General features: G+C 42.0%; 2 protein-coding genes across 2 annotated transcripts in view; both read right to left on the bottom strand.

Annotated features, from left to right (window-relative positions):
• The window catches only part of LOC110522733 (ATP-binding cassette sub-family C member 8-like), a 130,762-nt gene extending 127,406 nt beyond the window's left edge, over positions 1–3,356 (bottom strand). Inside the window, exon 1 of the mRNA XM_036969077.2 lies at positions 2,386–3,356. Within this exon, the coding sequence (XP_036824972.2) occupies positions 2,386–2,533 (148 nt within the window). The 5' untranslated portion in view covers positions 2,534–3,356. The remainder of the gene's footprint in view (positions 1–2,385) is intronic.
• Positions 3,357–11,745: 8,389 nt separating this feature from the next.
• The window catches only part of ush1c (Usher syndrome 1C), a 33,500-nt gene continuing 30,137 nt past the window's right edge, over positions 11,746–15,108 (bottom strand). The window contains exon 20 of the mRNA XM_021598768.3: positions 11,746–12,873. Within this exon, the coding sequence (XP_021454443.3) occupies positions 12,861–12,873 (13 nt within the window). The 3' untranslated portion in view covers positions 11,746–12,860. The remainder of the gene's footprint in view (positions 12,874–15,108) is intronic.

Genomic DNA, 15,108 nt, shown 5'->3' with positions numbered 1-15,108 from the left:
GACCAGCTCTAGGAAGAGTATTGGTGGTTCCAAACTTCTTCCATTTAAAAATTATGGTGGCCACTGTGTTCTTGGGGACATTCAATGCTGCATACATTTTTGGTAGCCTTCCCCAGGGTACCAGAATTGTGTCTCAGCTCTCTACAGACAATTCCTTCAATCTCATGGCTTGGTTTTTGCTTTGACATGCACTTTCAACTGTGGGAGCTTATATAGACAGGTGTGTGCCTTTCCCAATCATGTCCAATCAATTGAATTTACCACAGGCGGACTACAATCAAGTTGTAAAATCATCGGAAGGATGATCAATGGAAACAGGATGCACCTGAGCTCAATTTCGCAACCATATTGCACACTGCCCTAACCCCTAACCCATCTGGACAAGAGGAATACCTATGTGAGAATGCTGTTCATCGACTACAGCTCAGCATTTAACACCATAGTACCCTCCAAACTCGTCACCAAGCTCGAGACCCTGGGTCTCGGACACATCACGGACAAACTGAATTGGTCCACCCACACAGACAGCGTCGTGAAGAAGGTGCAGCAACCTCAGGAGGGTGAAGAAATTTGGCTTGTCACCAAAAGCACTCACAAACTTCTACAGATGCACAATCGAGAGCATCCTGTCGGGCTGTATCACCGCCTGGTACGGCAACTGCTCTGCCCACAACCGTAAGGCTCTCCAGAGGGTAGTGAGGTCTGCACAACGCATCACCGGGGGCAAACTACCTGCCCTCCAGGACACCTACACAACCCGATGTCACCGGAAGGCCATAAAGATCATCAAGGACAACAACCACCCGAGCCACTGCCTGTTCACCCCGCTATCATCCAGAAGGCGAGGTCAGTACAGGTGCATCAAAGCAGGGACCGAGAGACTGAAAAACAGCTTCTATCTCAAGGCCATCAGACCGTTAAACAGCCACCACTAACATTGAGTGGCTGCTGTCAACACACTGACTCAACTCCAGCCAATTTAATAATATAAATTGATTCACTAGCCACTTTAAACAATGCTACTTAATATAATGTTTACATACCCTACATTATTCATCTCACATGTATATGTATATACTGTACTCTATATCATCTACTGCATCTTTATGTAATACATGTATCACTAGCCACTTTAAACTATGCCACTTTGTTTACATACCCTACATTACTCATCTCATATGTATACACTGTACTCAATACCATCTACTGTATCTTGCCTATGCTGCTCTGTACCATCACTCATTCATATATCTTTATGTACATATTCTTTATCCCTTTACACTTGTGTGTATAAGGTAGTAGTTTTGGAATTGTTAGGTTAGATTACTCGTTGGTTATTACTGCATTGTCGGAACTAGAAGCACAAGCATTTCGCTACACTCGCATTAACATCTGCTAACCATGTGTATGTGACAAATACATATGATTTGATTTGATTTGAGTCTCATAGCAAAGTGTCTGAATACTGAATAAAAATTCTAAAAACCTGTTTTCACTTTGTCGTTATGGGGTATTGTGTGTAGATTGATGAGGAAAACGTTTTATTTAATACATTTTAGAATAAGGCTGTAATGTAAAAAAATGTGGAAATAGGGAAGAAGTTTTAATACTTTCCAAACGTACTGTACATAACGTTTTTATCCCCTACACCTACACATTTGTATGTCTTTATGTCAGGATATTACAATATTATTCACAAGTCTCCATTACCACATGTTCTTACAAAAGCATTTACAAAGAGCTCAGAACTGGCAGTGGCCCAACTCAAACTTTAAGTTACATGACCATGTAGCAGTTAAACTTGTACAATACCTCCAGTCATGGGTGAACAAAAATAACAAATAAAAAAATTTAACGCCCATGACTGTATTTGTTAGTGACCGAGAAATGGTTGTTGAATTTGTTTGTTTTCAGTCCTTTGGACCAAGTGAGTTCTTATTGTAGGCTAATATTATCATTAATATGTAACTGTTTAAGACAATACATTACAAATATCATAAGGCCTTCAATCAATGTACATACAAAAACACAGATATTAAAAACAATCCTAAAAAGTCTAGCTGCAGTAGAGCATGCTGGGAAATATGATAATGATGGAGCCGTGGTTTTGATGGGAAAGTTTTACTCTCCACAGAGTAAAACTGACACAATCACACTCTTATATTGGTTATTAACACCAACACTTGGATTATTTTACACCACTGAATGTTATTAACACTTACAGAGTTCATTTAACTCCTGAATCAACACTAGAAATGTTGTACTGAAAAATCAACACTAGGTAACACTGGCCAATTTGCTGTGTGTGTGTCTATACTTTCCCGGTCATGTGATTGTTGTGTGTGTGATGCGGCCGGGGGGCTCTCACCTTGTGCGGACACTCACCAATGAAGAGGATGGGGAAAGTGATGAAGAGCAAGAAGATGTGCGGCACCACGTTGAGCGCGTCCAGGAAGCAGCCGTTGTTGAGGACGCCGCGGTCCACGTTGTATGCCAACGAGTTGTTCTCGTTTCCACAGAATGCCAAGGACATGGTGGAACCGTGACTCTACGGAGGAACCCGACACAGGAACAGGAGGAGGAAGAAGGGGAGGAAGAGGAGGAGAAAAACGAGGAAAAATGAGAGAGAGAGAATCTCTCAGAGCATGTTGTTCCTTTTTATATGTATTTCCATTAGCAGGTCTTGAGGTTAGAAGGTTAGAATGTGACCTCCTCTCTTTGTTCCTCTCGTCGCTCACATCCTCACTCCCAGATCCAGAGGGCAAGGAGGGAGATAGAGAGAGGGGGGAAGAAGAAAGGAGAGAGATGTAGAGAGGTGGGAGCAGACAAAGAGCAGTCACAGTCCAGTTAGAGGGAGACAGCATCCCCCTCTCCGATCCTCTCCGGGTGTCTAAGATGCAGCTTTGTCAGCAGAGAGCTTGCTGGTAATAAATTCCTACATTCTGGTCCCCAGTCTCCAACACACATCCTTTACACCAGCGTCTGCCCGCCGGCCGGCTTTGTCTGCTCGCTCTCTTATGCAAAACGCTGCACAGCTCTTCTGGAACACATAACACAGACAAAAGGACACAAAACACACACACTCACACACACAGACTAGAGCGGAGCCCTTCCTCGATGCATGCTATTCCTGTAAATAAGATTTCAGAGTCGACCTTGCAAGATGATACATAAGGCTGAATGTGAGATGGTTCGTCCCTAAAGAGCAGACGGCCTGCTAGAGGTGGCAAGGAGAGAGGGAGGAAGAGAGGGAGGGAGGGAGAGGGAGTTGATAGAGGGATGGTGAGAGAAATAGAAAGGGGTGAACAAGACACAGAGGAAAGAGAGAGGGGGGGTAATCAAAGAAGAGGACGGATGAGCATGAATGAAAAGAGGAGAGAAAAACACAGAGAGAGAGAGTGAAAACTAGACAGAAGCAGAAGTACCAATGCTGACATCACAGAGACGAGAGGTACGTGAGAAGAATGTCGAAACATGCTAAATCTAAATCCCAAACAGAATGGAATTTCTAGGAATCACATAATCATATTCCTCCATGTATTCCTTACATTTCTACACATTCAGCACATTAAGCCCTGAGGGCCAGAAAGAACACAGTGGGGGCAGAATAACTAGGTTGCACATACACACTAAACCACATAACACAGTGACAGGAAAAAGGCAAGGCATCCTGAAATGTTAAGTATGTTATGCTGTTCTTTTTTTTGTTGAGGATTATACTCTCTATAGATCTCAAAGACATTCAGGTTGGTCACAAAGTTTATCAGCCCGAGCTACAGAATGCACAGAGTAGATTGACTAATCTTTATATAATAGTTCATTAGATAATCTGTGCAGTGGCCAGCTGAGGTGTTTAAGTTCAGAGGTGACTCCTGATTCCAGCGGGAGAGGCAGGGAGGAAGGGGCACGGAGTGAAGATGCACAGCTGGTCGTCTAGACACGATACCTGATCCCTGCCTCGACACCTGAGCCTGGAGGAATGCCAAATCTGTAACTCTGCCCCTTCACTTCCTGTCCCGCACCAAAATACCTCCCCAAGTGGGAAGGCGTGGGAAACATAGGAATAAGTTGACATGAGGGACATACCCAGTAGCTTTCACAGACATCTCCAGTAAGAAATGTTAAATATCCACTACATGACCAAAAGTATGTGAACACCTGCTCGTCAAACATCTTATTCCAAAATCATGGGCGTTAATATGGAGTTGGCCCCCCCTTCCTTTGCTACTATAACAGCCTCAACTCTTCTGTGAAGGATTTCCACTAGATGTTGGAACATTGCTGCGGGCACTTGCTTCCATTCAGCCACAAGAGTGTTAGTGAGGTCGGGCACAAATGTTGGGCTATTTGGCCTGGCTCGCAGTTGGCGTTCCAATTCATCCCGAAGGTGTTCATTGGGGTTGAGATAAGGGCTCTGTGCAGGCCAGTTGAGATCTTCCACACCGATCTCGACAAACCCTTTCTGTATGGATCTCGCTTTGTGCAAGGGGGCTTTGTCATGCTGAAACAGGAAAAGACCTTCCCCAACTGGTGCCACAAAATTGGAAGCACAGAATCGTCTAGAATGTCATTGTATGCTGTAGCATTAAGATTTCCATTCACTGGAACTAAGCGTTGTAGCCCGAACCATGAAAAACAGCCCCAGACCATTATTCCTCCTTCACAAAACTTTACAGTTGGCACTATGTATTCGGGCAGGTAGTGTTCTCCTGGCATCCACAAAACCCAGATTCGTCCGTCGGACTGCCAGGTGGTGAAGCGTGATTCATCACACTAGAGAACGCGGTTCTACTGCTCCAGAGTCCAATGGCAGGAATGGTGATTTTAGGCTTGCTCGGCCATGGAAACCCATTTCATGAAGCTCCCAACAAACACTTATTGTACTGACATTGCTTCCAGAGGCAGTTTGGAAATCGGTAGTGAGTGTGGCAACCAAGGACAGACCATTTTCACTCGCTACGCTCTTCAGCACTCCGCAGTTCCGTTCTGTGAGCTTGTGTGGCCTACCACTTCGCGGCTGTGCCGTTGTTGCTCCTAGCCGTTTCCACAACACAATAACAGCACTTACAGTTGACCGGGGCAGCTCTAGCAGGGCAGAAATTTGACAAACTGACTTGTTGGAAAGGTGGCGTCCTATGACGGTGCCACGTTGAAAGTCACTGAGCTCTTCAGTAAGGCCTTTCTATTGTCAATGTTTGTCTATCGAGATTGCCTGGCTGTGTGCTCAATTTTATACACCTGTCAGCAACGGGTATGGCTGAAATAGCCAAATCCACTCATTTGAAGGGGTGTCCACATAATTTTGTATGTGTAGTGTATATACACTCTATATATATATTATATAGCTTTTCTATCTTAATTTTGATTGACATGTGCAACAGACCTGGGTTGAAATACTATTTGAAATCTTTCAAAATATTCTGCATTTGCTTTAGCCTGCCTGGAGTGTCAGGTCGGCAGGGTTTTGCACTTTTCAGACTTTTCTATTGGTTCCATAGCAATCAAGCACAGATAAAGTATTTTAAATTATTTCAAATAGTATTTCAACCAAGGTCTGATGTACAACAACCAACAATTCCTAACCTAGTTTTTTTTATTTTCTCCTCTGTATTCACATACAGCTTCAGCTGTCCCTGTGGCTGTGTTACGCGTAATGTTTTTGTGTTCTGAATTTGAGATCCAGCTAGCAGAATTAAAAGGGGAGGGGCAAAACATAACACTGGCTCAGAGAACTGCTTTAATGTGGAATGTGGAACTATTCAGAATGGAACTCACGGTCGAAAGCTCTTGGAACCTTCAGCAAACGTACAGAAAATCACTGACCAGTGGCCAAAGAGACCACTGACTGACTGACTGACATTCCTACCTTTCAGCTGCCCCAGTTGTGCACTGGTATGTCTTATTGGTTTCATGGGCAGCCTTTCAGGAACAGGTATGTGTTATTGGTTTCATGGGCAGCCTTTCAGGAACAGGTATGTCTTATTGGTTTCATGGGCAGCCTTTCAGGAACAGGTATGTGTTATTGGTTTCATCGGCAGCCTTTCAGGAACAGGTATGTCTTATTGGTTTCATGTTATGGGCAGCCTTTCAGGAACATAATTTAACCATCACAACAAAACAGGCAGGCAGGCAGGCTGGCAGGCAGGCAGGCAGGCAGGCAGGCAGGCAGGCTGGCAGGCAGGCAGGCAGGCAGGCAGGCAGGCAGGCAATCGTCTCAGCTGTTCAGTCCACTGCTAGGTATTCACTGTCCTCTCAGTGAACCTAGAGGTCTCTGTGAACATTCATCAGGACATTTTAAGAGATGTCTGATCCCAATCGGTTTATCCTGCCAATTCCAGAAGAAGAGGAGAGTAACTAGTTCTTCTCGGTTGTTTCTATGGTTCAACACAACATGAGAGAGTAGTTATTTGCACGACTTGGGGAGAGCTCTGGTTACACACAGTCATTCAAACACAACTACAGATATGTTTTTTCTGAGTACGCTAACCTCTCTTGGGATCTTGAGATAACTGGTGGATAGTAGAAAGGAAAGAGAGAGAGAGAGAGAGAGAGAGTGTGTGTGTGTGTGTGTGTGTGTGTGTGTGTGTGTGTGCGTGTGTGTGCATATGTCAGTAGTGCTCCAAATGATGTTCTTTGTTGACTGAGGGTCAGGGGTGAATGCTGGTCATGCATCATTTAGTGACATAGAGAGGCAGCATTCTCTCTCTCACACAAACACACACACACATTATTCCAGTTGCCACGAGGAAAGAAATAACACATAACAACACACGTGATACAGGGTCGGATTACCAAATGGGAACGCAGGGCAACCCACATTTAGAGGGGGGGGGGGGGGGGTCTGAAGGGGTCTGAATACTTTCTGAATGCATATGACTCTATTGGAGCACATCCAAGGAATCCTTGTATAACCTATAACTGTGTCCCAGCTGCCAGTGATAGGCTATTGTACCACTTGGATGATATTATTTAGCTGCCAGTGATAGGCTATTGTACCACTTGGATGATATTATTTAGCTGCCAGTGATAGGCTATTGTACCACTTGGATGATATTATTTAGCTGCCAGTGATAGGCTATTGTACCACTTGGATGATATTATTTAGCTGCTGTCAGAAGATTCCCAATTTATCAGTGATATGTGTAGACCTTTGTTAAACTGATGTACCACTTGGATTATAGATGTGTTTGGACCAGGCACTGGTCTCTAAGGTAAACTTTTTTTTATCCTGAAATTGTCACTGTAAATTACTATACAATCAACAGTAGCAGACTGTATAACTGAATACTGTAGATTACCATGAATTACATTGCAGTGTGGGAAGAAATTCAATGGTCGAGAAAAATGTAATGTATTTGGCAGATTACTGTAAAAAATGCAGTTCACTTAATGTATTTGTGAATGTTCCAAAGAGAATGCCACACTAAAAGCACACGGACAACAAAACCCAAACACATCCTCTGAAGCAAGAGAGAAAACGATTTGGCTATTTATTATTATAAATAAAATATTTTATTCTTAGTGAATTGGTTCTTGTTTTGTTATTTTATATGCATGGCTTTGTTTGTGGCCATGTGGTTTAATATGAAATAAATAAATAATTGTTCAGTGAAACATAAACCAAGCTCACACAAAATAGGAAGCTACATGTAAGCACGCCCCTTGTGGAAATGAGACAAATTGCAACATCACTGAGCCTGAATTCAAACAACTCTTCCCTTCTCCTTCTCCAACCCCTTACAATATATTACAGTACCAGTAATGGTACTGCCAGTTACAAGTAACTACAACTTTTAAACAATGGTAAAACAGAAGATTACAGTAAGAGTACTGTGTACCATAACAAGACTATTATTATTGGTATAATCTTATGCTAGACAAAGATAACAACAAAAAAAAAGTAAACTAATCTAATCATTTAGACTTTTTGCACCCGTTACTGAAATGGTTGTTCCAGTTGAAATGGTTTAGATAGTCTCCACAATATCCCTAACCCTGATAGTTATTCTGAATGCAGGTTGTGGGTGAATGAAAATTCAAAGTGTTACAAATTCTAACACTGGCTGGATTCCAATACACATCACTTTGCAAGCCAGGATAATGTGATTTGAAAGTAGGGTGAAAAATACTGATAACTTTACCAGGTTTCCCAGGGAAAATTACAGGAAAGTCACATTACGCTGGCTTGCAAAGTGGCTCATACATCTGCACATTGTTGTGGTACTGACACTCCCTGTACAATATATAGTTCCATTCTTGTGTATTCTATTTATTCCTCTTGTATTACCATTTAATTTTTTAACTCTGCATTGTTGCAAAGGGCTTGTAAGAAAGCATTTCACGGTGAATTCTACACCAGTTGTATTCGGCGCATGTGACAATAGTTTTTTGGTTTGAGGCCTGATGTGGCCTGTAAACCATGAGTTTCAGGCCACTGTGTTAGGGTAAAACTAGGCCACAAAATAAGGCCTTATGAGATATGTAATACATTGTCATGAAATGTTTAATTTTAATCATAACGTTCAACTAAGAACTCACTTAGTGAAGGCCACAGGACTGAAAATAAAGAAATCAACAACCTTGTCTGTATCACTAACAAATACAGTCATGGTTGATAATGCTACAATTCACTCGAAAAGGCACTCTGGGAAATAAGTAAATGAGGCTTTACAGTAAGACTATTTGTAACCGTAAAACAACTACAGTAGCCTTATTGGTACTATAAATATATTACAGTAACCACATTGGTATACCATAAAATATTATACTGTAAAAATAGTAACAGTATACCGTAAAATATGGTACATATGCTGTTCCTTTTTCTACCGTAACTTACAGGTTGCCAGGCTGCCAGTAAGTTACTGTAAAAACAAGAGGATATTATTTTTTTTAGTGTAACGTGATGTGGTGAGAAAGAAAGAGTAAGATGATGTTGTCAATGATCTAAGTAAGGTCAGTTATGGCATTTTATTTTGGGAGAGAAAGTTGCTCTGAAAATGACAAAGGGATACCAGGAGCATGAGTGCCTGGCTCGGACTTAATTTACCTAATGATACATCAAAAGGTCTTGAGATGCTTTTAGCAAGATGGTCACATTTTCCCATCATTTTCTGACTAAAACAACAAGTAGTAAACAACTAAATGATGAGCTTCTTTGAGAGACAAAACATTGCTGGTGAGTAATTTTGGCCAAATATAAAAACGCCTAGGTTTCTCATTGGAGTTTTTATTTCACTCTAAAACAGATACGGTACACAATACTTCTGAAAGTACTTTGTTCACCTTTTGTTGTGTTACATCCGACATTTAAAATGGATTTAATGTTCACTTAATGGGTCACTGGCCTACACACAATGCCCCATACTCAAAATGGAATTATGTATATATATATATATATTTATTTTTTTAACAAATTAATTACAATTGAAGAGCTGAAATGTCTTAAGTCAATAAGTATTCAATCCCTTTGTTATGACAAGACTGAATAAGTTCAGGAGTACAAATTTGCTTAACAAGTCACATAAGTTGCATGGACTCACTCTGTGTGCAATAACATTGTTTAACAAGATTTTTTTTATGACTACCTCATCTCCATACCCCACATATAGAATTATCTGTAAGGTCCCTCAGTCGAGCAGTGAATTTCAAACACAGATTCAACCTCAAAGACCAGGGAGGTTTTCCAATGCCTGGCAAAGAAGGGCACGTATTGGTAGATGGGTAAAAAAGTTATGAATTACACTTTGGATGGTGTATCAATACATCCAGTCACTACAAAGATAGAGGCAGCCTTCCTAACTTAGTTGCCGGAGAGGTAGGAAACCGCTCAGGGATTTCACCATGAGTCCAATGGTGACTTTAAAACAGTTACAGAGTTTAATGGCTGTGATAGGTGATAACTGAGGATGGGTCAACAACGTTGTAGTTACCCCACTCCTCTCTTCCCTCCCTGTCTATAATTTATATATCTACCCAATACCCTCTATACCCCCTCTGTAGGACCTCAGTGACCTATCCTCTCGTTCTCCTTTCATTCAGTTCATTCAGTCAGTCAGTAACCGATCCATCGAAATGGAGCTAAACACAGGCAAAATCCTAGAGGAAAACATGGTTCAGTCTGCTTTAAACCAGACACTGGGAGATTACTTCACATTTCAGCACTACAATAGCCTAACACACAAGGCCAAATCTACTGGAGTTGCTTACTGTACCAAGAAGACAGTGAATGTTCCTGAGTAGCCGAGTTAGAATTTTGACTTAAATCTTCTTGAAAATCCATGGCAACACCAGAAAATGGTTGTCTGGCAATTATTAACAGCCAGATTGACAGAGCTTGAATAATTGAGCGAAGAATAGTGGGCAAATGTTGCACAATCCAGGTGTGGAAAGACCTATAGCTGTAATCTCTGCCAAATGTGCTTCTACAAAGTTTTGACTCAGGGGTGTGAAAACTGTTGTAAATAAGACATTTCTGTATTTAATTTTCAATAAATTTCCAAACATTTCTAAAAACACGTTTTCATTTTGTCATTGTAGGGTATTGTGTGTAGATGGGTGAGAGAAAATCGATTTAATCCATTTTGAATTCAGGCTGTAATACAACCAAACGTGGAATATAAATCAAGGGGTATGAATACTTCCTGAATGCACCGTAACTGTTTCGACCAACTCATTCAACAGCTGAGCCGTCGCCCACAGATCCAAAACACCTACCGGTTTGTGTCGTGAGATCATAACGTTCCAAGAGCAACTGGACTTGACTCCACTGTAATTTTCAACATGTCTTCAGTCACCGAGCGCAACAAAAAGCCCCTCTAGACAGATGATTTTCATTCAAAAGTAGGCTACGGGAGTTATTTTACAAACGGACAAAAAAAATGCAGATGTTGTGCATCTTCTTACCTTCTCCTCTTGTCCTGAATGAGTTTCCAAAAAATAACAATAACAAAAAACACTGAAAGAAACAAACAAGAAATCACATCTGCAGAGACCAGAGTTTTTCCCTATTTGTTTTTAAACAAAGCTAGAGTCCATCACGTCCTCCTCAAACAAAAGACAATTGGTTAACTGTCAGAAATGATGGATGGATTCTGTGACCATCTGGGGTTCTGTTCCTTTACCAGGAGCTGGCCATGGTACTGAAACCGGTTACCGTGGAGGAGGGAACGAGAGACACAATTTCTGGGCCACCTTTGTCTTGAGCATGAGCCTTCGACTACTGTACACAAACCGGTCGATCCAATACATTCACACACAATATTCTATAGACAGTCACGTATTCCACCACATTTGAAAATGAACTGAACGTCATTGCCTGAGCAGTGAGCATTGCTATTACATCATTGCCTTGTGTATTATAGCTCTAGGCATGCACTCCTAATTGAACTACTTCATTTGTAGACACATGCAATTGATAAATGAACAACCGATTTTACACAGGCTACAATAATTAAGATGAATATTTTATGTGTTCCCGCAGTGTAAGTATGACACGACAAGTGGCCAAATGAATTACCAAACCATTAAGGGAGACCTTGCCAAGTACTGTAAAATCAGACCAGGAGTGGATCACGACTGCCCCCTGTGGACGTTAATAATTTCACAGGAGTGCATAATGAGTGAGATTTAAGATATCCACTACAATATTTTAATGAATGCAATGAGAGAGAAATTAAACTAACTAATGCATTAGAATTCTAGCATTATAAACTGTCTGAATCGTCTAAGTCAAGAAAATCTCATCAGTCAAAGTCAACAAATACCTTTATTGATTCTGAGAGCGTTGATTTCAGAGGAGGGACATTGATTACATCACAGTGTGCCTGCCTACCTGCTGGGTCTCGGGGTCTGCTTCTGATTACCCATTGTAACGGAATGATAATATCAAACACCTTTAATTGGGGACTTAGGGGTGTTATTTCAACGAGAGCCAAGGGCTTGTTATGGCATACTAGAAGACTATAAAAATAAAATAACTGCATATATACACAGTATAAGCTTGAAGTCATTTACTGGGTAAATCGCGGGCATTGTGATGCCGAAACATTGGTGGTTAACACAATAAATGACTGGGTGCGTATATATGTAGTGTGTGCCTCTGTATTTATTTTCTATAAGCCTACAGTTTACTCGCCATTAGTCTCTACGAACATGTTTGGGTGTTTGGCAGCTCATGCTTTGATCTATGGCATACTAGAAGCTCTTTGAGATGCACTAAGAATTTAATTAGACTTTCAGCATTGCCAGCTCCACTTGGGAAAGAACAATACAGGCCTGTTGACACTCGGGCTCTTCGGAGGTTTTCACCACTGGATTAACTCAAAACTCAATAAGATACACTTCCTTTGCTGTGGTGTACTAATATGAGAAGGGGGGTAACCAGGGCCATGTATTTAGAGAGTTGGGCCACATTTTATAATGTTGAAATAATGCTCTAATTGTAGACATTCAGTTACACAGCATCGTTTAAATATTGCCCATATTTAACATGGCTGCCATAGAATTTTGTAGTGTCATGTAAATGCATAATAATGCAGTAACCTCAATGTCTCAACTCTCTACATATATGGCTCTGGGGATTATGTACCCCAGATTCATATTATTATATATATCAGAAGTATCAGAAGTATCTGTACTGGGATCTAAATGAAACTCAACAGAGGATGAAGTTCATAGACAGTTTACAGGTGGCACATCACAGTGTGGTTCTGGTTGAACAGACTTGTTTTCAGTAATGATCAGCGTTGCATTTGAAACAGTTTGATGCAGGGATTTGATTGTGACGATAGAAGTATGTCAGAGATAATGAGACGGGTGGTTGGTGGATATGGCTTGTTTGGCAGGCTGGGTGATGAAGTGACTCAGAAGAACGTCCTACAGAAAGACAGAAACAGGTGAATTACTTGGATGTCATCCGTTGAGGAGCCGTAAAACATGTCTTTAGTCACAAGTAGGAGCAAGTTAGAAATAACGCCACATGCAGATGTGTGGAGAAACCCTATAGGTCTGTGTTCTCCAAAATGAACTGATTGAATCCACTGGTGGATTCCATTGGATTCTATTTGAGCCATGAATTGTGATCAGAAAGATTTCTTTCAGCTAGATAGTTCGTAATTTGGTTGGTACATGGGAACATTCCAAAAAAGCATTTGGTGGGTCACAGCACCAGAACAGTTGGGACAGCTTGGGGACCACCACTATAATGTCACGTTCTGACCTTTATTCCTTTTGTTTTGTCTTTATTTAGTATGGTCAGGGCGTGAATTGGGGTGGGCAGTCTGTTAGTTTTTCTATGTTTTCTATTTCTGTGTTTGGCCTGATATGGTTCTCAATCAGAGGCAGCTGTCTATCGTTGTCCCTGATTGAGAACCATATTTAGATTTAGATTCCTTTGTGTTTTGTGGGTGGTTATTTTCAGTATTTGTGTGTCTGCATCAGATCAAATCAAATCAAATCAAATTTTATTTGTCACATACACATGGTTAGCAGATGTTAATGCGAGTGTAGCGAAATGCTTGTGCTTCTAGTTCCGACAATGCAGTAATAACAAGTAATCTAACTAACAATTCCAAAACTACTGTCTTGTACACAGTGTAAGGGGATAAAGAATATGTACATAAGGATATATGAATGAGTGATGGTACAGAGCAGCATAGGCAAGATACAGTAGATGGTATCGGGTACAGTATGTACAAATGAGATGAGTATGTAAACAAAGTGGCATAGTATAGTATAAAGTGGCTAGTGATACATGTATTACATAAGGATACCGTCGATGATATAGAGTACAGTATATACGTATGCATATGAGATGAATAATGTAGGGTAAGTAACATTTATATAAGGTAGCATTGTTTAAAGTGGCTAGTGATATATTTACATCATTTCCCATCAATTCCCATTATTAAAGTGGCTGGAGTTGAGTCAGTGTCAGTGTGTTGGCAGCAGCCACTCAGTGTTAGTGGTGGCTGTTTAACAGTCTGATGGCCTTGAGATAGAAGCTGTTTTTCAGTCTCTCGGTCCCAGCTTTGATGCACCTGTACTGACCTCGCCTTCTGGATGATAGCGGGGTGAACAGGCAGTGGCTCGGGTGGTTGATGTCCTTGATGATCTTTATGGCCTTCCTGTGACATCGGGTGGTGTAGGTGTCCTGGAGGGCAGGTAGTTTGCCCCCGGTGATGCGTTGTGCAGACCTCACTACCCTCTGGAGAGCCTTACGGTTGAGGGCGGTGCAGTTGCCATACCAGGCGGTGATACAGCCCGCCAGGATGCTCTCGATTGTGCATCTGTAGAAGTTTGTGAGTGCTTTTGGTGACAAGCCGAATTTCTTCAGCCTCCTGAGGTTGAAGAGGCGCTGCTGCGCCTTCTTCACGATGCTGTCTGTGTGAGTGGACCAATTCAGTTTGTCTGTGATGTGTATGCCGAGGAACTTAAAACTTGCTACCCTCTCCACTACTGTTCCATCGATGTGGATAGGGGGGTGTTCCCTCTGCTGTTTCCTGAAGTCCACAATCATCTCCTTAGTTTTGATGACGTTGAGTGTGAGGTTGTTTTCCTGACACCACACTCCGAGGGCCCTCACCTCCTCCCTGTAGGCCGTCTCATCGTTGTTGGTAATCAAGCCTACCACTGGAACTGTTTCGGTTGTCACTTTGATGTTTTTTATTTTTGAAGTGTTCAGTTTCTTATTAAAAAGATGAACACTAACCATGCTGCGCTTTGGTCCTTTCCTTCTTCCACCCAAGACAGCCCTTACAGAACCACCCACCAAGAAAGGACCAAGCAGCGTGGTAACAGGCAGCAGCAGCAGGAGAGGCAGCAATACCTGGAGAGATTCTGGACAACAAAGGACCCTGGACTCAGCCAGGGGAATATCGCCGTCCTAAAGCAGAGCTGGAGGCAGCGAAAGCAGAGAGGCGCCGGTAATGAGGAGGCAGCACGGCAGCGCGGCTGGAAGTCCGAGAGGCAGCCCCAAAAATTTGTTGAGGGAGGCACACGGGGGAGTGTGGCGAAGGACCGGGCAGGCACCGTGTTATGCGGTGGAGCGTGTCCCCAGTGCATGTGCATAGCCCGGTGCGGTACATTCCAGCTCCTTGTATCGGCTGGGCT

The sequence above is a fragment of the Oncorhynchus mykiss genome, chromosome 4 (genome assembly GCF_057628025.1).
Source record: "Oncorhynchus mykiss isolate SJ-2025 chromosome 4, ASM5762802v1, whole genome shotgun sequence".
Classification (NCBI taxonomy): Eukaryota; Metazoa; Chordata; class Actinopteri; order Salmoniformes; family Salmonidae; genus Oncorhynchus; species Oncorhynchus mykiss.
This window is presented reverse-complemented; position numbering and strand designations above follow the sequence as displayed.